General features: G+C 42.8%; 1 protein-coding gene across 4 annotated transcripts; it reads right to left on the reverse strand.

Moving 5' to 3' along the window:
- Window positions 1-7,891: 7,891 nt before the first annotated feature.
- MKNK1 (MAP kinase interacting serine/threonine kinase 1) lies at window positions 7,892-27,486 on the reverse strand. Of its 4 annotated transcripts, XM_027893669.1 has the most exons (13): window positions 27,384-27,480; window positions 27,075-27,136; window positions 24,001-24,099; window positions 23,040-23,137; window positions 21,527-21,606; window positions 20,097-20,170; window positions 16,941-17,045; window positions 13,872-13,927; window positions 13,217-13,312; window positions 12,060-12,254; window positions 11,322-11,486; window positions 10,662-10,705; window positions 7,892-9,734 (listed from the first exon to the last, which is right to left on the reverse strand). In XM_027893669.1, exons 3-13 carry the CDS (start codon window positions 24,095-24,097, stop codon window positions 9,506-9,508), a joined length of 1,239 nt encoding a protein of 412 aa, XP_027749470.1. In that variant the 5' UTR covers window positions 24,098-24,099; window positions 27,075-27,136; window positions 27,384-27,480; the 3' UTR covers window positions 7,892-9,505. The 4 variants fall into 4 exon arrangements, with proteins under 4 accessions (XP_027749470.1, XP_027749461.1, XP_027749451.1 ...); XM_027893660.1 differs by lacking the exon at window positions 27,075-27,136 and having other exon boundaries at window positions 27,384-27,486; XM_027893650.1 differs by lacking the exon at window positions 27,075-27,136 and having other exon boundaries at window positions 10,662-10,702; window positions 24,001-24,251; window positions 27,384-27,486.
- Window positions 27,487-27,886: the final 400 nt, after the last annotated feature.

Consider the following 27,886-nt stretch of genomic DNA (forward strand, 5'->3'; position numbering starts at 1 on the left):
GGAACTCCGGCAAGGCTGAACGGCTGCACGGCAGCAGACAGAAGCTGGCATTCATAATTCAGACATTGGACTGTATTGTTGCTGTCTTGAACTGATAATGATGAAGCCCAAGGGGAGAATATCTCCGAAACCATAATGTAAGGGATCTGTTTATGTGCAATTTGTGAGTAACTGGTGGTGCTGGAAATCTTCCATATCCAGCCACAGGCTTTAACAACTCACCATGAAGAGTCACAGTAATAGTTTGTGTGTGTGTGTGTAATAAATACTGTGTAATTCAGAAAACCATTAACCACCCATGGGAGAGGAGAGTGTTGCCTCGCATGTGCCAACAGCAAGAGGAGCTGACGTGTGGCAGCTTGTGCCATAACAAAGCCTATGAACTGCACCAAAAACTCTGATGGGAAAGTCAGAATTGCCCAGCATCTCCTCTGGTGTAGCCTGGGAAAAGAAAGTACTTGTTTCGGGCACAAAATTAAGCAGGATGGTCAAGACCTTGAAGTTCCTTACACTGCTGGGGAACTGCATGGAAGTGGGTAAAACCAGGGTCTTAGACTTAAATCCTGAGGGAGATCACTAAGGATACAGACCCTGGTGAGAGATTTCCTTCATCTGAGAGGTAAAACAGAGCTGGTATCTTGGAGATGCCTCCAGATTATGGACAAAGTCCTCCGCTGGAGAAGTCAAAACAGACTGGATGGCACAGAAGACAACTGTCCAGAAGCAGTGTGGACAGGGAAGAAGGGGGATAGTTAAAGCACAAAATCACAGGGACTGTGATTTAGATATCAACTGGGAATCAGAAGCAGGAGAAATTTGGACTCGTCAAAGCTAAAACCCACAAATATTGTGAAGAAAACAGGAAAAAAAAAAAATCATGAGATCTCTACCTTTTCTTGCAGCTGTACGTTATTTCCCGTGCTAAAGTAAAGGGCACTGAGTTTTATACAGCTTCATAAGCTATAGGGATCTGTTTATTTTAATTGGTGTATGATATTAGGAAGGTAAAACCAAATCTGGAGATCCAGGAAGCACGTCCTTTAGCTACTGCAGAGCCTGAAAGAGCAATGCTGCATATGCAGCAGGTTACCACCCACTCACTCGTTCCCAGGCACGTTCTTTCTTTCACCCAGAAACATTGTACAAATAGATGTTTGTATTTTTTTTTTTGAAGAGATTGGTCATACACACATTTTGTGTAAAAGTAAACTGCGGTGATGTTAGCCCCTGAGAGGAATCTGCACAGAAGCCAGAACTTTTATGCCATGGTTGTGCTGAAAGGACGGGATCTAACAAATGAAGTGAAAGCAGGAACAGTGGAATTCATCAAGCAATTAAATCATTTTAGCTGATGACCCAGACAGAAAGAGAAGTCAGGCAGTGAGATCTGCTGATGACACTGAGCCCTCACTTAGAAGAAGAGCAGAATATCACAAGCATGATGCTGAGCACCTCAGTAATGCAACAGGGCTGCAAGTCAATAGGAGACAGCATTGCTATTAGGGAGCAATTAGAATTTTTGCTGTGAAGACTTGACCTCTGGTCTCTTGTTCCCAGAGGAGAGGAAAGGACTGGGTATGCAGCAGCAAGATAATGGCTGCAAACACCAAGACAGCAGAGGAATCTTAATGGAATTGGGTGAGAGATTTCTGTGAGCAGGGAGGGATGAGGGCAGTGTGTAAGGCAGTGACGTGCCCTAGGGCACACAGCTGGAACCAGAATGGGGGAGGTTTCCCATGTGAAGGGCTCAGTGTATTTACTTGGACACACGAGGGTGGAGAAGGAATGTGATTACAAGGAATAACTAGAAAAGTAGAGATATTAGAGATGAGGTCACTGCATGAACCAAGGGGTAGAGAGTGGCTACTGATGTGTTCAGATGCTCCCTTCAGGCTCTCCTCCAATCTTTACAACAGCCCAAACCTTTCATGGCTTTGAAGGTGGGAAAGGCAAATAGCCCTGACTTCCAAAACTCAAACTGAGCTAGAGTGCTTACATCGCTTCCAGCCCTATGAAGAAGGGAAGGGAAGCTACAAGGGAGTCTGAACAGACGGAGTAACTCTTCCTGGAGTAGCTCCAGTGCCAGCTTAGTGTCTTGCCCAGAGACCCCTTGGTATCATTATCCCTTGGGATAATGTGTGTGGAAGGGAAACACACCAGATATTAACAGGATCACTTTCAGATGACAGAGTTTGGTGTATGTTTGCAATGCTACACTGATGACAGCTGATATTTCCATACCAAGACAACCAGTCCAAGTTGCCAACTGATTTCCTAAAAAGCCCCTTGTTACCCCAGTTTTTTTAGGATCCAAAGCAAATTGGCCAAAATGGATTCAAATACTTGGTTGAGACTTCTGTAAATTTCTCCACAGATTCAACAAGGCAGGAGAGAAACTGTTTGAGCTGAGGAATGTAGGGCTTTGATATCGATTAAAGTAAAGCTGCTTCCCAGACCTCGGGCAATGCTTTTGGCAGTAGTGAGTGTGCTGCCATGGTTCAACAAAGGGTAATTAATCAGAAGCCAGTGTAATTGAACACTCCCACTGCTGCTCAATTAATCTGATCACTTCCCTTATAAATTCAGAATCCCAGCCTGTGACTGCAGCAGACCTTATTTATATGCCAGTGAGGTTTCCAGTTTGGATCAGACAGACTGTTCTGGCATTTCCAGCCCAAGCCCTAGGGCTGTGTTCATGCCACTAGCACAGATATCACCGCTGGCTTCCTGCAGTGCATCTGCAGGGGGAAATCAGATGCTCCAGCAGCACATTTGGTGAGAATAGCAGGATGAAGGCTTGCAAAGCTGCCTGAGTGGTTTAGATCTAAAACGAAAAGAAGTAGGATAGCCAAACCTCATAGGGCCCTCATGGTATTTTCTGCAGGAGACAGAGTCTGTTCCAGTTTCAAGTAAAACTAGAAGTGAATTGCTCAGAATGGGGCAGTTTTACAGCTGTCCCTTCCTGCACTGCAACAGAGCTGAGAGCAGGTGTAGAGATGGGAGGGAAGGCACCCTGCTCTGATGAAACACCACAGTGGTTTTGCAGGGCATGGATAGCACTGTGAGACAGTTTAAGGCAGGTCATGAGGAAAGCTGCATTCAGCTGATGCTGGAAGGACATGTGGGGGATAAAGGGAATCTTCTCTAGCCAGGGGTGACACGATCCTATCCCAAAACATGGCAAAAGGCATGTTCTGCATGGCCTCCACTGAGCTGGGAGAGCATTGGCAGCCTGCTGTGAACACAGCTTGAAAACACCTGAACTAGGTGAAGAGTTCTCTGTAGAGCAGCAAGGATATGACACAGCTCAATATAAGGGGAAACCAGCCAGGGTGGGACCAACACTTGTTGAAGTCAGTTGGAAGCGTTGTCCCAGCACTCAGTGCTTTGGATGAGCACGGAAAGCATTTGCTCCACAAAAGTTTTTCACAGCAGGCATAGACATTTTTCTCTGAAAACAGCATGTCCCCATGGAAAATGTCACACAGAAACAAAACACAATGCTGACTTGTGAGCTATCAAAAGGAATCCACCCCTGGATCATCCCAGCAGTGCTGAGTGCAGCCAGTTCTGCCCATCCCTCTCCAGCAGCACTTTGTCTCAGTCCCAACACAATCTCTCGCTTTCATTTAGCTCCTCTCTGCTAGAGAAGAAAAGCCAACAGCAGCTACTTCTGCTCCTGTAACTAAAGGATATTGTGGTTCTTGCATCCTCAAAGCCAGCATGTAGTACCCTCAAAAGAAATTTTAATTTCTAACACCAAACAGCAGGCACAGCAACCACAACCAAGTGTTCTGGTCAAGCCAGCTGCCAATAAGCCATGCAAAACATTAGTGCAGACACACAGGTACACCCTCCTCTGTCCCTGGCAACTCTTTAAAGCTGGAACAGTTTATATTGGGATTAATCTTATAACCCAGCTCTCTGACTGAAGAGGACAGGACTTGACCCTTCCCACATTCCCTTTTCACCAACCTTTGTCAGTCTGTGTCTGCTCTCCTCCCGCATGTAGCTCCATGAGTTTTTTCTCCATTTCATTCCACAGCAGGCTGCAGTGGCCATGGCAGTCTGCAGGAGTGTTCCCTGGATAAGCAAGCAGATCTAGAGCTGCTGCAAGAACATATGGATGAAGAATAGGATGAAACAAGGGAATGAAAAAAGGAGCGGGAAATAAATGAGGCAGCTTTGCTTTCCTCACAGGTAGCCTGGAGCTGGGTGCAGGCATAACGATTCCTAAAAAGAAAAAGTGTCTGAGGTCCAGAGTGATGGTTTTGGGCAAGGGAAAAATGGGGGAACTGAGATTCACAGACATACACATATACAGGGTTGCCCTAGAACTGGCCACAGGGTTTTGATCAGATGTGGTGCCACATGGGTCATGCGCTTTGTTCTCGGTCGAACAGAAAGCATAAACATAAAGCATCTGGCTCCAAGCTCCTCTGTACTCTCTGCCACTCAAGGGTCCTTGCCCTCACTCTGCTCCTTGCTTAGCAAAACATTTCAGGAGGGCCAATTCCCCCTTTCCTCCCCCTTCAGGCTGAATCAGAGCAAAGGAGCTGAACTGGGGCTGCTTCTCACCCTGCCAAACTTTGCTAACCAATCTTGGTGGAAAGCAGCTGTGACAGGCAGCAGCAGCAAATCTAATGTCAAATCGATCAGCTGGAAGGGAACCAGCAAAACACTGGTACTCTGGCTCACAACCACTGGATGAGTCAATTCCCTCCACCCTCACTGTTACAGATGTTTGACTGGGTGCAGGGTCCAATTCCCCAAACCAGCCCCTGCCAGCCAGTCCCCACAGAACAATCTAGAGATCAGGCATTTCTCTTAGAGTTTTATTTTCCCATTGGAAGGGAATTTGCATCTCAGTGACATCTCCCTCCAGACTTGAAATAGCCTTTTTTTTTTTTTTTTTGCAGACAATGCCAGTGAAATGCCACCATCGTTTTTACAACATTTTTTGTTTTCTTCCCCAGAGAAGCGCATTTCTCTGCCTGGAGCATTTCAAACGTGCTGATGGAATCTAGCAGGGGTAACCAAACACACACATCACATGGAAAACAGAACCAAGGAAGGAAGGAAGGGTATAAGCAAATATTTCTCCGGGATTGTCAGGCCTTTCAGTTACCATGGCAGTACGTTTCCATGGAAGCCAAATTTGAAGCCTGTTGCTGCCACTGGAGTGGCCCAAAGAAAATTATTAGTTTTGAAAATTAACAAAGCTACACACTACCTTGAAAGCCAGCCCACCCACAGCCCTCAAGAAAACAAAGGCATCTTTGCATCCCTGATAAAGGATTCAATAAACACGCAGGTAAGGAAGAGGCAGAGCAGAAAAAAATACCACACAATGAAAAACAGGAGCTTCCTTTTATGCAACCAATAATGCAGAAACTGTGCTGGTAAGCATAAGGCTGAATGCACTTGGTGAAATATTCCACATAAAGGTCAGCAAATTCCTACAGAGCATCCTGTGTCACTGGCTCCCAAGGGGACAGAATGGGGGGGGGGGGGGTGCTTTGAGACCAGTGCTGCTTGGTTGCCATTTGCTTGAAATTATTTACCCCTTTATCACGCTGATTGCTCTCCCTTGATTTGCTCACCCACCTCCCAGGAAAACCTTCACAAGGTGAACCAGTATTTTCCCGTGGGTTGCCTTAGCTTAGCTGCTTGGATGCTCCCTTTCCCAGTCAGAATATCTGTTCGAATTCTTGAAAGTTACCTTTTGTCTCACTGACCCCTTTTCCTCACCAAAAAGTCATTTCTACAGCCCCTGTCATTTTTCAGAAGCCAGGGAGCTGGCTTGGTGTAGTTTATCACCTGTACCTGAAAAAACATGGCACACTCTAACCCTTTCCGAAGGGAAGGCATTGGGATTCAGTGATGAAGTAATGTTCTACAGGTTGCCAAACAAGGGATATGCAGGCAACACGAGCAAAGTCAGCACTACCTCAAAAGGACAGATCACAGAGTCTCTGATTTAGAGACTTTCCACCTAGAATCAACTGCCTCTTATTCACTGACATGAAAAGAGCATCATGAAGGCCTTCCAAATCAGGTCTTCTGGGGATAACACACCTGAGGAAAGCTGAACTCTCATTGAAAGGTAAAGATCAGAGGGAAATAGGCACCTGTTGGATCATCAGCTCAATCTGACTTCTCATTTTTTAGTCAAAGAAAGATCTAAGACCTGCCTCACTGAAACATCACTCTTGCACCACTGCTATAAGGTCTCCGGTGCTCTCTGCTACCTCTCTTGTCCAGGAGGAAGGAAAAGCAGATGGTTTTAAAGCACACTTCAGACAAAAGCCTGTGATGTGAATACAGCAGATTTCCTTTGAAAGGAAGGGGAGTACAAATAAAAAGACCTTCCACCTGGTTTGGGATTCCTGCTCTGTTCAGATTTCACTCAAGCCATAAGCTGCACAGGGCACTGGGGAGTGCTGCATCCCACCTCTCCAGCTAAACAGCCTTCCCCACCCGAACCCCATCATAAACTCTCAGCCACAGACCTCCAAAGAAACAAAAAAATTGCTCTGCAAGAGCCAGTCTAAACTAGACTACACATGAGGGCAGAACAATTGGCTTAAGGCAATGCCTCCTCCCTGTGTGGGAAGGTTTTCCCAGCATTGTACAGTTCTGGCAACTACCACTACCCACTGCTTGCCTCCATCTGTGCCAGAGGTTATTGCCCTGCAGAAGGAAAAGCACGTCCAGACTTTAGATCTTCAGTGAGAAGTCTGACATCATACCTTCAAATCCTGGACAGGTGAGTTTGCAAGGATGTACCAGTGGGGAGCAAGGATGCTCTAACATAGGCAATGTGTGGAGGCAGCTGCTGGCAGCTGAGAGCAGCCCAAGGGGCAGGTGTGGCCCCGAGCCCTCAGCTGAAAGGCTTGTCAGAACCACCAGGCAAAATGTAACTATCTAGAGCAAGTCCTGGTGGGCACCTCCAGTTTCACACCATTTCTCAAAATCCTTTGTGCTGCACTCATCCAGCAGCTGAAGTGTTCTCCTGCAGGAGGAGGCTGCAAGTCCAGAGCAGGTGCTCACCCAGACTGCAACTCCCCCTGCTGAAGGCGATGGCACGAATATCCCTGAGCTGAGGTTTTCTTTGGACGTTCCACTCTCTCCTCCCACGGTCCCTTTTGAAAAGGTAAAGCAAATCTGGCTAGCAAGTCAGCTTCCTCCTTACTGTGCAGGACGCACACACTGGATTCACTTTCCATGTTGGACTGTGAGGAGAGAGAGAGAAAAAGGATTGACTATCTGGACCAACAGCTCACCCAAGAATACAGGAACACCAGCAGCTTCAGCCTTTGCTCCTTAACTTGCTCCCCGGGGCAACTTCTACCACCAGTGAGAGGCAGCAGGCACAGAGCAGAGTCTGCAAAGGAGCACTTACCAATGCTTGAATAAATCCACCAGACTGATATCCCTGGGCAAGCAGTCCCCCTTTTCACACTTCCATGCTAAATGCTGCTGCTGAGACTTCTGGAGTCTCAAAGGCTTCAGGCCTCCATCCAAGAGTGCTTTGCATCGTACCACTGCTCCTGGCCAAGTTTCAGGGTTTTTGCTCCATGCAGAAATCAAAGGGAAGAACATGAAATGTAACAGTACAGATAAGTTCCTGAACTCAGTTAGCTCATCTCTTTTGAAGGTAAAAGGATCACAGTTCCCTTTCAGGCCCCTCCATGCAGGCATAGCTTCATTTTGCCTCAGGAAATCTGAGACCAGAGACTGACAAGTCAGTAGAAGAGGGAGGTATGATTAGTCTTCAGAGACTTAAATTGTCTTAAATCCAATGTCACACAGAGTAGTAATTCTCTCTTTTTTCTGTGAAATCAAAAACTAAGAGGAAAAAAAAAACCACGCAAAACTGCCAAATGTGTTAAATGCATAACTCAGAGCATTTTAATAAAAAAAGCAAAAAAAACATTTCATAGTTTGTCGACTTGCACAATGTATAAAAACCTTTAAATAACAACTTTAATATTAGTCACAAAATACAGCCTGTTGTATAAAAATAGCCGTATGCACACCGATAAAACATAATGTAAAACCACTCTGAATAGGTCATGCAAAGACATTCAGCTTTGACCTTTCAATTTCCAAGTGCTCGTTGCATCTGCTACTTTATTCCTTCTTGTTCTGCTTGGGAGGGTTTTGTGCTGGCACCTGGGGGCCTCCTCCTCACCTCTCTGCACACAAAGCCCTGGCAAAGGGTTTCAGAAAGGGCTGGCAAGTTAAGGTGCATCATGTCGGGCATCTTAGTGGCCCAGTTTTCACAGCTTATGTTTTAGAAAGTGCTCAACATCCATGTCCTTCTCCATGGACACCTCTCCTTGGTCACTCAAAGTCTTCAGCTTTTCAGCCAGAACCCTTTCCAAGTTGTTCCTGCCCTCCCAGTGCACCACAGTACTAAAACTGGGAGCACAGATCCAGACACCCAGCCTGAGATCACTGCAGGAGGCAGAACACAACGGGCTGCAGCACCATTTTTGTACAGATGTACCTCTGCATTTGGCATTTCTAAATTATTCACACACCAAAATTCACTGAATTCTCTCCATTCACATTAGGAAGCCCAGGCAGGACACATAAAAGGTCACTGAGAAATACGGGTTTACAGTGAGGAAAGTATCACTTAGGATAGCCTTAATATAATAAAACCCCACATGAATATTCAAAATCCCACCTAATAGTAAATGTGAACTGTTACATAAACAGTATCATTATCAGATTTAAGAATGTAACTGAAGGGGACATAATGAACATCAAGCCCCAGAAAATGAAAAAAGAGACAGTATGGAGCACATTTTAGTTAAGAGCAAAGAGATGTCAGATAAAAAACCCATCCCTCCCAGTTTTCACTCTACATGCTGACACACAATCTATCAACAACATAAAAAACTACCCGGTCCTCTTCATCTCTAGAAGCCTGAGCAATCCTTGCACCTTTACAGTACCATCCCCATTCAATTTAAGCCCAATGAAGGTAATGCAGACAGAGATCCACCCAGTCACCACCTTCGTTTCCTGAGTCTACAGAAAGAGAGAGGGGCACTGTTGGTTGAAAACAGTCCCTGCTGCTGACAGGAACAGCAGCACCTTCAGGATGTGCCATCAAGGAGAGCAGCCATTGGCAGGGAGAGGCTTGATGCTCTGCTAGGCAAAGCGTTTTTATCCCTGATGTTTTCAAGTTTCCATTTTACAGCGTGCTCTTCTAAGAAGAAAATGAGGAAAACTTAGTGATTTATCACCTCGGGTAATACAGCAGCAAACCCATCTTCTGCAGTTTAAAAAGATCAGTTAAATTATCTTAATGCACCAAATCTGACAGGCAAAAAACATTCCCATAAAAAAAGCTGTCCCCTTAAAGTTACAAGTCACATCACAAGAGCGAGCTTCTAATCAAAGTGTCAGGAGCGGAGAAGCTTTTACCGGCGCCGAAAATCCAAATAAGAACACAGACCGATCTTGCCACCCGTAGCAGGAGAGAAGTTCAAAAGGCTTTATGAGGAGCTGGCTGGAAGTCAGTGGTTTTGGTGGCATGTGCCATCGCCCTGCGCTTGGCCAGGCGGGACTTGGAGGGAGGGGAGAGTTTCATGGAGCACACGGCATGGGCCACGCCGTCCTGCTCCGCGCTGAGCTCGCTCTCGTGCTGAGACAGCTGGCGGTTCAGGGCTATGGCCTCTGCAGCAAAGAGGGTCAGGTCTTTTGTGCTGCTGTTCCTGCCGAGGGAAAAGGAGGAGGCAGTTACAACACAGCACCCAGTCGCTTCCAGCTGGTTACTCTCGCGTCAGAACAGCCGTTTCCCGGCAGGTTTATTTCTCCCGTGGAAACACTGGCATGAGCAGGCAAAATGACAGGTTGATGTTCGTGTCTATCCTCACTGAGAGGAACAGCAATACAAGACATAAACACTCTGAGGGTTTTGAAAACAGCCACATTTCTAGTCCTTCTTCTGCCAAGGACTTCCAGTGTAAACCCAGGAAGCCACCTGAGATGTCGTGATTAATTCCTACATGTTATCCAAGGATGGGCCTATGGGGCAATACTGCTGCTGTTCTTCAGAGGATTGCAGGACCACTACAACTACACCTCTGGCTTGAGGAAACACATTTCTGATGGGAAGAACCACCTGGAATCACAGGCAGACACAGAAACGGAGATGTGTGACTCAGGCTCCCCGGCAAACAGAATCTGCCATCAAATCACTTCAAATGAGGCTTGTCGTGCTCACAGTTATCTGGATGCTGTGATTACCAGCAAGTACAACAAAAGTCAGATCCGAGTCTGTTTATGATGGTTATTCACCCATCAGAAAGTAGTCTTTTTGGATAACACACGCCTTTATGTCTTTTTCTCCCCCTCCTGGGCAGCAAACCGCCAAAACCATCATTATTTCCTGTCTAAGATTAACACTGCACTGCAGGAATCCCCTCTAATGCTTTCCCCACAAACAAGCAAGATTAGATCATAAAGAAAATTCAAAGCTTCAATATTTCTGGTATTCTTAACAAAATTATTGCTGCACATTTGGGAAGTTCCATTCTCAACCAGGGATGTTACCCCCTGATTTGTCAGCCCCTAGCTCTCATCCATTTTGCAGTAATTATTCCTGGTCAGGTTTACAGATATTTAAAAATGAATCTCACCTTTGAAGAACTTGAGGGGTAGGCAATCCCCTTTCAGGAGCCTGCTAGAAGAAGCAGTTAAGAAAAGTTACATATTAGAAAGCTTTCCCAAGAGAGCGACAAATCAGGTGACTTCCCCACATCTTTACAACTAACAGATATTGCATATAAACTAATTCACTGAGGGTTTACAAATCCCTGTTTGTTTACAAAATGTATTTCATAATCTGTCTCCCCTCACAAGGAGATTTCACAGCTTGCAGGTATAAGACTACAGCTTTGGAAGCCCTCCAGAGGGTCTATTCCTTCTTTCCTGAACAGGAAACTGAAGCAAAAGAAGACATTGCTGTTCTTTTAAAACTGTATCATCTACCAGCATTCTGCATTACTGTATTAAAGAGTAACACAATAATTTGTGTACTGCAGTGCTCGGTATTCACAAGAAAGCCATTTAAAATGCACAAGGCAACAATTAAGAAAACCCAAAACAAACATTTAAAGGTTGACAGATTCAACCAAATATTTACCACACAGAAAGGATAAAGCCGCTGTGTATCATTTAATTAATCAAGATACAAGCACCAAAACACACAATGCACCTATTAGAAGTTCAGAGACAGGGAACAGCTCGTTTGTCTCTTTGGAAGAAGAATAACACTTAAGATAAAGGGGAATACGTACTCCTTGAACCCATGAATGCTGCAAAACTTGAGCTGCACTAAGTCGTTCCTTGGCGTCATAAACCAGCAGCTTTGAGATGAGATCCTTGGCCTCAGAGGATATATGCGACCAGTCCTTGTCAGGAAATTCATACTTGCCTTCCTGGATGCTCTCAAAAAGCTTGTTCTAGTGATGGAAAATTTTTAAAATTGAAATGCAATGCAACCAGAAGACTCCTCAGATGGAGGGTGCAAACTGAAACCATCCAGTCTCCTTATGGAGGCAATGGAGAGCGACAGGCAGCCCCACAATGATTCAGTGCATCCTAAGATGGCCACAATCTGGCACAATTGTCTGCTGAAAACACATTCCCCCTCCCCATCCCCCTCATAAGAGGGCAACTAAAGTACTCAGGTTTTAGAAAGAATAAATTCAGGCCCTGCATGGCGATTCTCCTGGGGCTCAAACTTCATCTTGGGAATTCCTGTGACTGCCATAAACAAAAGCAAGGATTACAGAGCACAGGAGGATTTCAGGGTGGGGGAGAGGATGAGGAGAAGCTCAGATCTCACAACAGGAGGAAAGAGAGGCAGTTGCCTGACTTTACTTGGGAAGGTGACATCACTCAGCTTCTATATTACCACCCTCACTTCCCCCAGACCTGCCCGGGTCACAGACACAGCTCCCCACTGCTGACATTATGGCAAGTTCACGGGTAAACTGTGCTCTCCCACCACGTCCAGGACGTGCCCATTTTACCTGGCAAACTCTGCAGACTTCTCCTCTGTCCCAGCCACAGTCTGTGCCGCAGTTGCCCACGAAAGGGGGGTAACCACTGAGCATGATGTACAGGATCACTCCCAGGCTCCACAGATCACACCGCTTGTCGTAGAACGTGGCCTCCTCCATGAACACTTCCACCACCTCAGGTGCCATGTATTCTGCAGACCCACACTAGGAAACCGAATTCAAGCAGCTTCTCAAAGGGAGGGTCACATCAAAACAAGACTCAGGTTTGACATTCCCTCTTTATTCCAACTGGACTGGTCTAAAAGTAGAATCAGGCACCAGAGACTACTGAAGTTTACTGCTGCCCTTCACTGCTGCTCTGATTTTGTCAAGCCAAGTCCCAACTGATGCATTCCTGCTAAGGAGTGGCCAAGAGCTTCGAAATATTTTGTGAGCAGAGGAAAAAATTAACACATTTCAGGTGTGAAGGAGTACAGAGACCTAAGAGAAGGCAATGGAGTTCCTACTGTTCTTTAGCAGCATCATTAGCTGTTCCATACGACTAGGACCCTTTAATACAAGGTCAAAATACTAATTTACATCTTTCAGGTTTTTAGATCTTCTCCATTAGTTATCAGAATTTCCAGAAAGTAAACAAGTGTATCATGGGCAGTGATTTCTGTAAGACTCCTTGTGCCAGATTTTTCTTGCACAGTAATGACAAAAGCATAGGACTTTAGCTTTTCAAACTAAAGTATAGTACAAAGGCACACACTGATTATAGAGCTTGCATTCCCCTTAGCTCATGGGTCTTAGCTACAGAACCCAAACACGGGGAAATGAAAACAAAACTAGTTCAAACTCTGTCCAAAAGTAAACAAAAAGTGTGCATGAGAAGCTTCCTCATTTGATTGTGTAGGGGACGAGCAGGACCAACAAGTGTCTCTTGTTGGCCAACAGGAGAATTAATACAATGAGCTCCTGTGCTTCTGTATATTTGTTCTGTGACTGGGAAAGCAAGACAGTCCTTACCACACACATACACACTCACTTGAAATGAACTATCATTTGAAATGAACTGGGTGCAGTGGCAGTAAGCCCTTTGGAGGCTCTCCTCTGGAAGTAAGAAAAACTGGCTTATGGTAGAACAAAACCAAAAAAGCACAAAGCCGCAACAGGCCTCTCACCGGCGTTGTTAATTCGGGAGTAGTTATTGGAGTACATGCACTGTTCAGCTTCACCCCACTACCAAGATCGAAGTCACAGATTTTTACTGGTGATATCTAAAAACAAAGACAAAACAACAAGAGGTCAGGAAGACTGGGATTAATGCAATATATATGAGTATCCCATGCATGAAGGGGAAGATCCCAGGACAGAACACAAGTACCAAACGAAACCCAGCCTCTCGCAGCTATCTTCCCTTCATTCCATTCACCTCCCCTGCCCACACTGCCAGCATCTGATCCTGTTGCATTATTTTTTTATTTTTTTAGGCAAGTGTCAGTACACACCAGGGCACTTTGGGAACTGGTCACATAATGTGACCAGCTGCCCTGTAAATGCTGCTTGTCCACGTGGGCAGTGGCTCAGAACAGATGAGGTGAGAGGCTGTAATTGCCATGACCTCTCTAAGGCCAGTTGGCTTTTTATCTCTCAGCCAGGTGTTCACATTTTCACAGCTCAAAGAAGAATTTAGCCTCTTTTAAGCTTCAGTTCTGTTAAATATAGTTGACGCTCACTAATGAGTTCAAAAGTTTTCAGGAAGAGAAAAGACACAAGGACTTTTTTGGTAACCAAGTTAAAAAAATACAGCAGAAGTTTAAGAGACCAAAGCAGCACCTTTTCTGGAGATTCACACAGGATGTTTTCAGGCTTCAGGTCCCTGTGAGCAATACCTAAACAGAGAGCACAAATGTATATTAGAGAAGGTACTCTGCTGCTTTATTTCTCACAACTTCTCTTTATTAGAAGGTGGCCTGGGAAGTGTCTAGGTCTGAGCATTCTACACACACCTGCCCTCTTAAATACAATAATTTAATTGTATCTGTTAAAAGTCATTGTTGTACCCTGCTATACCTTTATCATCCTTAACTGAACATGAGAGCCTGTCAAGCAAATAAGAACCTGCTAACACTGGAACTTCTTGGCTTAGCCCAAATTAATTATGTTAATTAAAACCAGATTATTAAGATGACTAACCTGTAGGAAAGTTTACTTGTTTACATAGTTTAATCAAAAAAATTGTGTGCCTTTTACATTAAGGTCCTTCTTTCCAGATGGACCAACTGGTGGTTTGCTGGACTCCTACCAGCACAGAGAATATTTGAGACATTCTCCCCTGCAAAAAAACTCCTGAGTTCCCAGATGAAAATATCCCTTTGAGGTACATATTCATTGCTGAAGCAATAGAAAAATTAAAGGTTCAGTTGGACATGAAGAAGAAAATCCAAAGGAAAACAACCAAAGGGCCTCTTCATCCATCTGCTATCAGAATAGGCAAACCTAACAGGGAAGCACAAAGTTATCCGTGTAATTCACATGCAAAGGTGCTTCTGTGTTGACAAAGCAGTTCTTCAAATGCCTAAACACACAGTTTCTGGTAGTTCTTCATTTAATTGGAAGGTAGAAAATGGGAGGCAAAAAAAAAAAAAAATCAAATCAAAAGAGCAACTTGGCTGTAATTTAACTGCACTCTAGCCTTGATTTAAAAAATTACACTCCAAGCACACCTCGTATCACTTCAGAGTACAAGAAAGAAAATCCCACCAAACTCTAGGTAAGGGAGTTCTTAATGTCTTTTCTGCAGCACAGTCCACAAGACATGACTTCAAAACATAACAGCACAGCACTGATCTGACGGAATCGGAGCATTCCTAATGACGCAGCTCCCATCGCTCCGGCACAGGAGACGGCACAAGGAATCCATCGAGATGGCCTGTGCTGGCATTTACAGCAACGAGGCTGACAAAACTCCCAACAGTTGGCCTGGCTTGCCAAAACCGTCTTTTTGTACCACTGCGTGAATTCAAACGTCCTATTATGTAACATTTTATTTTGCTGCTGCACGCAGCGCTGAGAAAACAACTGCCTTCAAACACTCCTCCAGCGGATTATTAGCAATAAAGCACATGCATCCCAAGTGGGTGTAAGGCAGCATTATCATCCAGCTGAGTTTTAAACTACCCCTGGCAAAAGAATTAGTTGTCCTAATTCAAATTTTTTTTTTTTAAAAGCATTTAGCTATAGCGCTTCACCATTAAGCTGTGCAATAAAACCACTTTAATTTCCTGTTTACTTCAGTGCTGTGTGTGCTACTTACTAATTATTTTAATGTCACACGGAAGAACCATAACGAGAACAATAAAATGAAGGGGGATGTTGCTGTAGCCGACTCTGCAAGCCATGTCACCTCTGCCCCACTTCACAGCAAACAACAAGAAAGCAGATTGCTGCTCTACAGCCATTTTAATGAATCACTCTCCTCTTGTTTGGGGAAAGGGGAATTAAAACTAAAACCTGAGAGAGAACTACAGAAAGATATTAGCTGAGTCAATGTTAAAGTTCCTTGAACAGGGTACCTGGACTTTTCAGCTGTTAAGAAACCCTAACACATCAAATAAGAATTTCTCTAGAGGTTCGGCCTAAGTCTGATGTTCCTTATCTGCCCCATATCTCAAAGTCAAAATCTTCTAAACAGAGGTATTCAAAGAGTACCTTCTCTGAAGGTTTAAAGTTGAGTTATTGCACAGACAAGCTATGAAGATTACCAAAAATCTTAGTCCAAGCTAAGGTTGGATTCCACATTCAAACTAACTTCTCCTAACAGTCACAAGATATGACAGGATCCATATTACTCAGGTTTACCATTTCATTCCCTGTGCACTGCTACACTTTTCTTTTAAATGGGTTCACCCTGCTGAGGTACCAGTGCTGTGACTCCAACTTAGCACATAAGCAGTCCTGTGACGTACAAGCACAGGCTGCAACTGAACATTCATGGAACTGGGGCCAGTGTTAAAAAACTTAGGCAGCAAACGTAGATGTGTTGAGATCTACCTGTCTAATCAGAATGGTAAAATACAGGAAGAGGAAAAAATGTACCAAAACAAATAACCAATAAACACAGCCTCCAATTACACGCCATCCTACTCAGAGGGAGTCACTGTGACATTAACTGAACCTGCAAGGCCAAATGGTCGTGACAGAAGGCCAAATAATCGTGACATAGGAAAGGCTTCAAAGGGATCCATCACACTGAACACAAACATATACTCTGGGATGACCATAACACACAGAAATTTTGAAATGAAACAAAAGTATTCTCAAGTAGAAAAAGCAGCAGGAAAACACTTTAACATAAAAAAACCTTCTACAAACAGAACTGCTTTTAAATCTCAGTGAATTCCAAATGAAATGAGGACAGCTTCAAACAAGGACTGTTGTTCACTGTAGGTCTCTCAATTTAACGAGGGGGGGGTCTAAATGTAGAGACCAAAAGCTACTACAAACAAATGGGTCTTGTAACCAGCAGAAGTTCTGAATAAATACAGCAAAGTATCTCTGTAGACCTGAAAGTAGAGGAAATTAAAAAGAACATTAGCTCCCTTTTGAATAACCTTTACATGGTGGCTTAAGGTAACAAGAGCAAGCAAACAGACTCAAACCTAATATTAATTCTCCCTGGACAATGATTTAACTTTTCTTTTTGAAAAGCCTATACCATACTACCACAGCCAATTACTTAAAATACCACATTATGAAAATAATATTATAGAGGAAAACAGCTTAAGTCCTCTGGCATTGCTGTAAATAGAAACGCTAGCAAAGGCTGACTACTTACAGATAAATGTGCTTCATAACCTAAGTGTACAATAATGACTGGCAAAGACGGAGGCAGCCTGCTCTTACCTTTTGTATGAAGAAAATCCAGAGCAGAGGCAATGTCTCTCACCACTTTGCTGGCTTCTCGCTCATTGAAGTGCTTCCTCTTCTGTATATGGGCCAGGATGGAACCTGCCAGAGCAACAGGTGAACGGGAAAACCTCAGCATGAATCCCGAACTAGTTCCAAGTACCATGAATCCATAACCTCATTTCTCCTATTTCGTAACAGCCTTTCACTGCAGGCAACTTCTGAGGACCAAGCAGGGGGATGACTAAGAAGAAAATGGTCCAGCTGAGCAGCTTCCACACTTCAGTGTGCTAGAATACAATTTTGAAACAGTGTGGCTCTCTAGTAGAAGCACAGCACAAGAGGCAATCATTTTTTACTGCCCCAGCACACGACTGGTCTGTTTTCCACACACTGGGACAGTAAAGACTTGCCAACAGTCCTAGTAAAACTCAGACATCAGCTAAGGGGGTACATGAGCACTTTAGCAAAACCCAGCCTACCCCAGGGCATGCTCAAACAAACTCTCCTCATTTTGCCACCACTGGAACCCTGCACTGAAAGCCAAGTATACACATTTTGTGCCTCCACACTATCAAAGTAAAAAGAGATTCAACCTTTAAATACACATTAAATTTCCCACTGACATCAAGGTAAGGCTCACACTCCGACTTAAGGGAAAATTTGCCCAAGGATATGAAATCTGGCAAAGGACATCTCTAATTGGAACACACTGAAGTGCTGGTAGCTTGCAGGCAGAGCCCCACTGGTATCCCTTTAACAAAGAATAAAGGGAGGTTTGATTCCTTATCTGCCTTAAGTGAATTCATTCAATCTTCTCAAAAGATTAAAAACGTCTTTAAAAAACTGATTACGTGCAGTGCACAGAGATCCAAGACCCCTAAATAGCCTTACTACTGCCTTTCATTTTCTTACTGAGAGAGGTATTTTGTAAAAGCAATCAGGCAGAGAAATTCAAGAAGTAACTGCCATTTGTTATTGGCCCCAGTACATAAAACATTTTCTGTCTCAGGTGATTTCATTTTTATTCTTCGGTTCTAGATGTGGAAGGAAATATCCCATTGGGTAATTCCTGTTGGTATAACATCAATGCTTCTGCCACTCCTCCACAGCAAGGATTCAGAAAGGGAAAGGAAACACAGTCAAAAAGAAGAGAGATGGACAAAAGATTCCTGACTGCTGTGCCAGATGGGTGGAGGAAGGCTCCTTTACACCTCGTTATTAGATTTCAAATACAAAAAGTTTCCCTAGCCAAAAAAACCCCACGCTGTCTCGTTTGCTAAAGATTTCTTAAAGTGCAGACTTCAAAGGGTTTTCCGGGTAGAGTTGTTCTTTGAACCTTAAGAAAGCAGTAACAGTTCTTCAATGTTTCCATCCCTGTGGAAAAGACCCCACACTTCGCAGGAAACAATCCCGAGCCACCTGAAGTGCTCATTTCACTCAGCAGGTTTATTTCAAATTACCTTTGTGAATAGAGCTGATGCTCAAACTCTCTCAGATAAGAATTATATCAATGTCAATGAAAACATATTCTACTGACTTTATATTCAGCCCACACAGAGAACTCTCGCAGAGAAAGAAAAGCAGTTGTTCCCACCTCTCCAGCATTCAGAGAAAGCACTATATAGCACCTCCCAAATCATATTTTAGAGGGGGAAAAGAAGGGTGGAAATAGTTTAAAGTCATGCAAGTTCAGTACAATCAGCTGGATTTTAACTCTTTCAATTATGAAATGCTGTCAGACAAGGATTTTAAAAGGATTCTGCATATCATAGTGAACTGAACACAGATAAAAGTGGAGCAGAGCTCCTTCAGTTACCACAGCTACAGGAAGTCAAAGTTGAAAATGAAAAGCCCAAATTATGCCATAACACTGTATGTAACATCAGTCTCCAAGACTGGAGTTACTCAAGTAAGGCTTGCATTGAAGATTAATGTTCTCATTCTTGCTAGCCATGCACTCACATCAGAATCTGCAGTGCATCAGAAGCACCTAATTTCCATTATTTCTTTTGTGAAACCCACATAGCTAGCACTTCAAATACTGATTTTTTTTCCTAAGAGGAAAACTAGCCTCAGCCCTAGTTGACCACTACAAAAGCAGTAGCTAAGAGAGGGAAGGAGGAGCAGCAATATTATCCTCTCAGCAGCTTTGCAGGTACAATGACAACCACAGTCTCACAGCCCAAGAATAGGGTTAACTACTGGAAGGACGTGGAGATGAGAAAACAAACAAATGCAGATTCATCTCAATCAAGCCCTATTACAGCTAATTTGTCAGAGAAGTCTGTGCATTAAGACAAAGAGGAAAATACAATGAAAAGATGCAGTAATTTTGAGAGAAGGTCAACAAAAGCTTTCACTCAGGAAAAGCACGCATCCATCTCTTTTAAAAACAGTTCTCCATCTATCCAGGAAGAATTTGTATTTCTTGCACGGTTTGCTACTGGAAACCTTCTCGATCAGAGACAATAGATGATGCTCTCTGGACAGAAGTGCACTCCTCTAGAAGCTCCGTTTTTCTCTGAAGGGTTGGCCATGCTTAACTCATGGTCTTGCACAGCCATGCAATTAGTGGGTACTGTAATTATGCTCAATGCAGACAGATGTGAGAAAGTCCATGAAGTGCTTGATGCAGCTTTCTCATTCCCCAGGTGAGCATTAAGTGCTGGAGCTCTGTGACTGCTCACGCTCAGGGGATGGGCCCTCAAACACCCACAAGCACAACTGCTTCACAATTACAGCAGAAAGATGATTTTCCTGACAGTGCTCCATGAGTTTCAGCAAACAGAGTCAATCCTACACCAAGGGAGAACACTATTGGGGTATATAAATGTTGTACTAGGATCATGCATAACACCTGACATACCGCGTGTCTCCCCTTGCCTGAAGGTACCGTGACCTACTAACTATATTTCAAACCTTCCACTTTAACAGAGCTGACATTTCCATCACTTAACTACAGAAAGGGACTGCAAATGCACGACCAGACCCATCAGTATTCAAGAGTATCCACACTTGGAGCTTCGTATAATATTTCCTCTACTTCTTGTCTTCAAATTCTCAAGCATTTTAAAAAAAGCTCTTTGCTTGCTACTCTAAAACACTGAGACAAACAGGACCAAAATGATTCAATGAACAAAGGCACAGTACCTCCTCGCAGCTTCTCAAAGACAAGGTAGTATCTCGTGTCATCTTCAAAAAATTCTATTAACTCCAAAATGTTCCTTTAAAAATAAACAAATAAACAAACAAAAACCAATCAAAAAAGGGAAAAAGAAAAAATAAGCACACACAGCAATAAAGAGTTTCAGCATGGATAACTAGGAAGTGCCAGAAATAGCCAAAAATAAGGGTTTTGGTTAAACAAATTGCTTTGGTTGTCCACAGCATTAAAACAACATTTCCAACCCCCACTGAAATTTAAGTGCAGGAAACAGGCCAAACACCAAAATCAGACAGGATTGTGAGATTCAATAATTAAATTGGCATTCTTTCTCTCTGGAAATCACAAAGCAAAACACAAAGGGCTCAAAGGAGACAGGCATCTGTCAACAGGATACTAAATCCAGCACCTTAGTTGCCGTTTTTAGACTAAGTCCTGTTTAGCTCATGTAAAGTCTTTGCACTACAAACACCCCATGCTTCCTCGAGAATGTCAAACGTGTAAGTCAGAATTTTCTACACTTAATAGTACATACAAAACACAAATTCTCCACGTGGTTGTGAAAGCTTGAGTTTTTCATCAGTGATATACTGGATGATCATACACTCTTAACCTCACAAGAGAACAGACATAATCTGCTCCCCTACAGCACAGCAAAAACCCACGAGTCTGGTAAACAAGTTTGGTTTTAAATTCTTTCTGTATGTTAGATTATGAATTTGTTAAAAAAGGATCTATTAAACTGCACGATACTAATACAGATAGTAGTTGTTGTATACATTCTAGATTAACAGACACATGCAAAACTAGCTTCAGAATTGGCTTAAACTCTTCACAGAGCTCTCAGAGCATGCTGCCAGTGCCTGCACAGTTTTACCCACTCTTCAGACAAAAGCAGCAGCTTTAAAGTTGCTTCATCCTGCGGCTACATGAAGTCAGCACACATGAAAATGAGAACTAAATTAGCTTTTGGCTGATCTAAGAGTTCCAGTGCAGAAGCAGAAGGGCTGACACAGAGAGAAGGATGAGCCACACACTAGGGAAAGGTACGGCAAGACCTCCTTTCAAAAGCAGCTGGTATCAGGTCAGCTTTTGCTGATGGTGAAATCACAGGGGAGAGCGTTAAAATGTTAATTCCTCATCTGGACAAAAGCCATTCATCACTGAGGCACATTCAGGCTACACTGACCTGGCTGCTAATTGAGTTATATAAATTTTAACCTGTAAATAGTTGCCCTAAATTTCACAGGTAAAAGAAGGAAAAATTCTTTTTTGATTTGACTAGGTCAAATCTAAATTTCAACTGGTTTTAAGGAGACCACCGCAAAGGTCCTAATCTCACCACACATAAGAGGTTTAAAATTTTGAAAAAAATAATTAAGATACTTGAAATAAACAAAGACAAAACTATACTTACTTGTTACCCTGACACTGGTACAGCGTTTCTATTTCACGAAAAACCCGACTCCGACTATGCCCAGCATTTTTTTCAATGATCTGTGAAAGGAGTTAAGAACTCATATTTGAAAAATGACTGCAGGAACTATGCACGTAGCTGTGGAATTAGGTAACTGCTTCAAGGTTTCAATCTCAGGCATGACCACCCGAGATAAACAGTCCACCTTTGTTTGTTTAATTTCTCAACTGGCATTTATTTACAGAGCAGAGCAGAGTCGGCAGAGCTCTGGAAGGCACTGGTAGGACAAGAGAAATCAGGAACTAAATCCACATGTTGCACAGCCACTGACCAGTTACCACGAGCTTTTTCTTGCCTCATTTTAACTCTGCAATGTGCAGAACAGGATATCCTTTTGAGTGCTAACAGAAATAGATTCGAGTCACATCAGACACTGAACAGTCAAAAATGAAGAGATTTGTCATTAGAAGCATTTAAGCAAAAAGTACCAAATTCACCACAAAATTAAAGTTTGGTTCATAGTGCAAATTTTATGGAGACCCAATAACACAGCTAAATGTATGAAAGAAAACATACATTCAATCTCAGAGCCCTTCAGCACTGACATCAGAAGTCACCTTCCTTCACACAGCCCTCAGGCTGAAAGGGGACAAGAAAGAACAAGGGCTTTCCACAGAGGCCAAGACTGAAGGATTGCTACGTAAACTGAAAGCTCATGACATCACCACAAGTATCACCACCATCTTCATCCAGCATTAGTGTCTTGTTTTCATACCCTGAGTTCTCTGGTGCAGAACAGGCAACCACTCACTGGTACTACATGGGACTTGGTACCTGATCACATCCAATTCAGAAAGCACAGGTTTGTTTATTTCAGACTTTCAACTTCAATTTTACAAAGTACAGACAAAATTACAGCATTTACAGAATTAGACTTTTAAAGGGAATCAAAATTTTGTGCCTATGGTTTTTGAATAATATTGAACATAAAGCTTCCCTGCTATTTGTAGTTAAATGGGGGACTCAGGATAACCCCAAATTTGTAAGTGAGCCCCAACACTTAACACAATGATATTTCAGAAGATTTAGTTCTATCTAAAAATAAGAGGCAGCTTTATGTGAAGCAGTAGCAGTAACTGATGCTTTCTAAACTCAGAGCAGCACCCAAAAGCTTGCACTGTTTGGTGGGCCATGCTTCTTTCATGAGAAGAGATAAAGGCAGGACTAAAACCAAATCAGGGCACGAGAGGAAAGCCTGCCCTGAGATCACACATCACACAGTGATTTACTGTTTGTGACTTCTGTCTGCAGCTGATACAACAGTTCACTCCGGAGGCACAACACTTAAGATGACAGGTTATCTCAACAGTTATAAAAACAGGCTCATTTCAAGCATCAGAAATTTCCTAAAAGGTTTTGCTATCACCCACTCTGTTACAGGTTTTCACTGAGATACTAGGAGGGAGAAGACATGTTACAGACAGAAGTGATGCTGCTTTTACTCTACACTTACTTTCACTGCATATTCCTTCCCAGTCTGGAGGCTGACAGCACCCTGAACTTTAGCATATGCTCCTTCCCCAAGCAGCTCAGCAGTCAGCTTGTACAAGTCTGCCAAAGAAAGCCAGCAGAAAGGACACATCAGTCAAAGAATTTCAGGGAATAACATCAAGACAAGCTATTCATCTGATAAGCATCCCTCAGATTTATGTGGTATTAAAGCAGATATGCCAGTCCTAACTATGCCTCATTTTTCACTTCCCTCTTTCAAATTCCAGGAAAATTAGAATTAAACTTCATTCCAGCATCAAAATTATAAGTCTGTTAATACAAGAAATGTTTTATATCTCAGCAATTGCTAGGGCCTCAGCCAACTTCCCTGTCTTTATGCAAAACTTGGAAACCATTTTTTTCAAATGGAAAACATTTCCTTCCGTGATCAGAAAAATGCCTACTATACAAAATCTATTTGCAGAGGTAGTGTTTTAAATAAAACTTAAATTTAAACCCAGAAGACTTTAAGGTTTAAACCTAGAGGGCTGCTACCAGCTTTATTTGCAATATATCTTAAAATGCTACTTGCCCAGTAGTTATATACTGTCCAGTTTTATCTAACTGAACTACATTTTACTTACAATGCATCACATTATTTGTGCTCACAACAATTCAATCATTTTGACATCAGCACTGTTCCTACCCATAAAACCCCACCCAAACAAACAAACAACAACCAAAAAAAACCCCAACAAACAAAACCACCCAACCCCACACAAAAAACAGATTATGAATAGGACTGAGATTTCATCACTAAGAGGAAAGAACAGAGACTGAAGACCAGAACATGGAGGATAAGGAAAAACAGAAGTGTCAGCTTATAATGTTTGCCAAAAAGCAATGTTTAGCTAACAAAACCGAGAAAAACAGCAGAGGCAAAGCAGACCACTACAGTTTAAAGCTTATAAATTGCCACTGACCTTCAAACTTCCCAGGGACGTGATCTGTGGCTCTGGTCCTTTTTTTCTTTTTCCTTTTCCCACTGTCTGCTATGGGGACAGGCTGACTGCTGACCATCTCTGTGTGGCGGAACATAGAGGTGACTTTAACAATCTATGGCTTTAGGAGAAAAAGCACATGCTCTTGTGTGTTTATGTTCTTAACTACCCAAACATTTCTCTGCTTGTCTTCATCACAGGCTGCCACCTCTCCTCTAAATATCGGAGGAAACCTAAAAAGCCAGTTTGGGTGCTAATTAATGGTTCTGGGGAGGTTTGATGAACTAATGTGAAAACAGGAGGAAAAAACTACGCATCTATACTGAAACCTCCTCTCACAGCACAGTAAGGCAAAGCACAGCAACAAACTCATCAACAACCACCATGAGCTACCCACAACAGAATGCATGCCCTGATACCAGACAGCATTTACAGCCCTCCCAAGGGCACTGGTCTCTGAGCTATTCTATGCTTTCACAAACAGATTGATTTTCTTTTTCAAATCAGCTTAAGAAAATGAGCCTTTGAAACAGCAAGAAGGTGTGGGGAAGTTTCAAACCAAACAGAGAAAATGCAACCACGGGAGTTAACAGGTCAGAGGAGCGATCTAGGTCAGTTCATGCTGTCAAATGGCCAGAAAGAAGACTACTTCTCACAGAACCATAATGTGCATTTCTAAACAACAGATCAGTGGATAATTTACACTCCAAAGCAAGCAGTGTTTACAGCATCTAGACCTTTTTTTTCCCCACATTACTAGCTGCAGATACTACAAGAGCTTAGTCAGAGATAATAATTCACTGATGGAAGATAATAAAGCAGAAAAAAACCCCCCACATATTGTTATTGAAAGCCTAAATAAAAACATTGCCATACACTTTGTACAGCTAACCAATTTCCAGAAAGGTTAAATGACTCCACACTACTCTCACATGAGCACTTCACCCCACCAGTCACATCCTGCCAAGTTGGCCCTAACAGTTTAAAATCTCAGCTCTAAGTCTTCAAGGCAGCATCAAAGTGCTGCTAAGACATTTCACAGCCAGCAGGATTTCTGACTGAATTCAGTATTAAAGACCTCATACTACAAAAAAATAACTAAATCCATAGAAATAGTGTAATTATGAGAACACTGGTAATGAAAGAAGAGCAAGTCCTAAAAACAAGAATGACAAAAAAACACTTCTGTCAATTCTCTTTTAAGAGATTGTGAACAGCAGGTTTTCCACCTTTCACTGTTTCTAAAGTGCTTGTAAAACACGGGAGAAGCTTCATGGCAGAAAACATTACACAGCAATCTACCAATCCATGAAACACTTCTTTACTCCATTGCATTTTTCTTGTCAATATCTGTCAGTAACAGCTACTGTGAGTGTCACTTGGAACTCACACGTCTGAAAATTTAAGACAAAGGTGTTTTGAAAGTCCTCTCCCCTTGACAAGAGTATATCCTCATTTTCAAGTCTTAGGCAGGATGTGTTCAGAAATCATCATGACGGCTGTCATATGTGACTTCCTAAATACAGTAATATAAATGCACATTTTACCAACTTCTGAAGAAATAGCTTCTTTTTAACTCAAGCTGACATATAGAGTTTCACGTTCTAACACAAAAAGAAGGCTAGCATTACAGAGCTCTCCTCTTTTTCAATTCAGCCTGCTTTAGAAGTTATTCAGGACTGGGACTGAAACGGCACGTGAAGCTGCTCAGAGGTCAGGCTGCTCTGCTTGAAGGAGCTGATGGATTTCCACAAGGTGCCAAACAAGTCATCTTAATGACCCAACTTTCTCCAAATCTCACCTTCACAGGTTGTATTCTATTTCAAGTATCACGATTTCAGAGCTTGTAACAGACTAAAAATTAGCAAATAAACAGGATGTGAATCCTGTATCTTAGAACAGCTGTCATATTTCTTCACAACCGCCTCCTGCACTCTGCCAGTTGGCTATGATATTTACAGTCAGCTGTATAATAGCTCACTACATTATTTCAATTCTCTTTAGTCTGACTCAATTCCTAAATTACAGAGAACTGCTTCCCCGAAACCAGGAAGTTCACTACCCTTGTATACAGAAACCAAATTACTGAAAAGTTAATGTTTTTAACCTACAGTCTTGACCAAATTTGCTATCTGACTGAAGCATGAAATGTTTGCTGTATTACATTCTTATTGTTCTGGTCTGCTATTTCACATCACTGTGTAGTTCACTTCTGTCAACACAGCTTTTCCTTTAAAGGTATCACAGCTTACCTCTCATTACTCACTTTGTTGTAATGAACCAGTACTTAAACAACAGCTGGTATTACAAGAAAATGTCCTTAGCACAGCCAAATGCTTTAGAGATTTTTCAAGCTTTCAAAGAAATGCCTTTTTTTTTTTTCTCTTTTTTTTTTTTTTGGTGTCTGTATAACCAAAGAGTTTCTGGTGACCCTGAAAGACAGTCTGCCTCAACCATCCAAGCAACGCTGAGGTGTTTTGCACACTGCAGGAGTACTTCTGGTGGCAAGGACACTGTGGGCTCTGAAGGAGCTCACCCTGCCAGACAGAGAGCTCAGAGACTGGGTGAACTGCTCTGGAGGGAAATGGCCCATGGACACGTCAGGTGCAAGATGAATGTCCAACTGCTGTCACTTTACAAGCACCGAGCACCTGCTTCCACCAAAACCAACTTGCCCACCCACTTTATATTCTACTGTGGATGAGTTGCAGGGAGGTGGGAGAAGAACATTACTTGGTGTTCAGAGCAAACTAGCAAAATCTTTGATAAAAAGCATTTCTTGCATCCCACTTGACCACAACCATCAGACTGTTCTCCAAGACCTCCTGTCTGATTTGCGGTCTGAGAAGAGCTGAAGAAAAAGGGAACTGTTCAAATTCTGATCTGTTCTTCTCCAGAAGAACAGATAGGGTCATTGTTCACACTGTAACACAACCCAGCAAAATCCACATTGTAAGCAAAAAGAGAACAAGTTTCTGTCTTAGCTGCAGTTTCGTTGAAGGCCTGAATTTTATTATCATCATTTTAATTCAGTGTTGAGGCAATATTTAACATACACATTATTCAGAGCCTGTGTGGGAAGGCAGTTACAGCCTTTCCCTTTTGCTGAAAAGAAGACCTGCAAACAAAGCCAAGAGAAGAAGAAAAGAAACAATCACCACGTGTTTCCCTTCATCCAGACCTCAAAACCATCTTTCATCTTGCTTCCTAACACTCCAGATACACACACACCAAAATCCACTGCCCAGATGTAACTCCCCTCTCATTCTAACCTGCCTCCCAAAGGAAGCCAGACTATATTTGGAAAACAAGCCCACATGTACAGGAGAACATAGCACAGGTGCCTTTTTCTGTTAAGATGATACCTTGCTTAGGTGTCTGAATTCAATGGATGAAAGCAGTTTAAGCAGAGTCTGGGTATCACCTGCTTCAAAACTGGGTCTTGCTTGAGCCAGGTTGTTCTGCACCGGGAAAGAAACGCAATCACACACTCAGAAATCACATAAACATCATTATATATGCTCAGGTCTTAAGAGTCTCAAGCCATAGCAAGGACCTGTTGTGCTGGGCTTCACATGAGCACACAGCAAGGGCACACCCCTGCACATTATAAATTTAAAGTACAGTGTTTTTCCCAGCACTCCCATAATTTTACTGTGTTCACTAGTTCCTGTTATACCATTGGAGAACCATAACGAGTTTAGACATAAGTTACAGAATTACTCTTAATAGACAAGAATTATCGTTTTCCCAACCCAGATTAACACTTTGCTAAGACAGAGCACCACGACTGCAGCCACAAAGGCACCAAGTGAAAGCAAATCTTGAAATTGGTCTTAAAGGCATCTAAACGGGGTCAAACAGACCA

The sequence above is a fragment of the Empidonax traillii genome, unplaced genomic scaffold (genome assembly GCF_003031625.1).
Source record: "Empidonax traillii isolate 1590-97213 ecotype Southwest subspecies unplaced genomic scaffold, ASM303162v1 scaffold15:size5535645, whole genome shotgun sequence".
Lineage (NCBI taxonomy): Eukaryota > Metazoa > Chordata > Aves > Passeriformes > Tyrannidae > Empidonax > Empidonax traillii.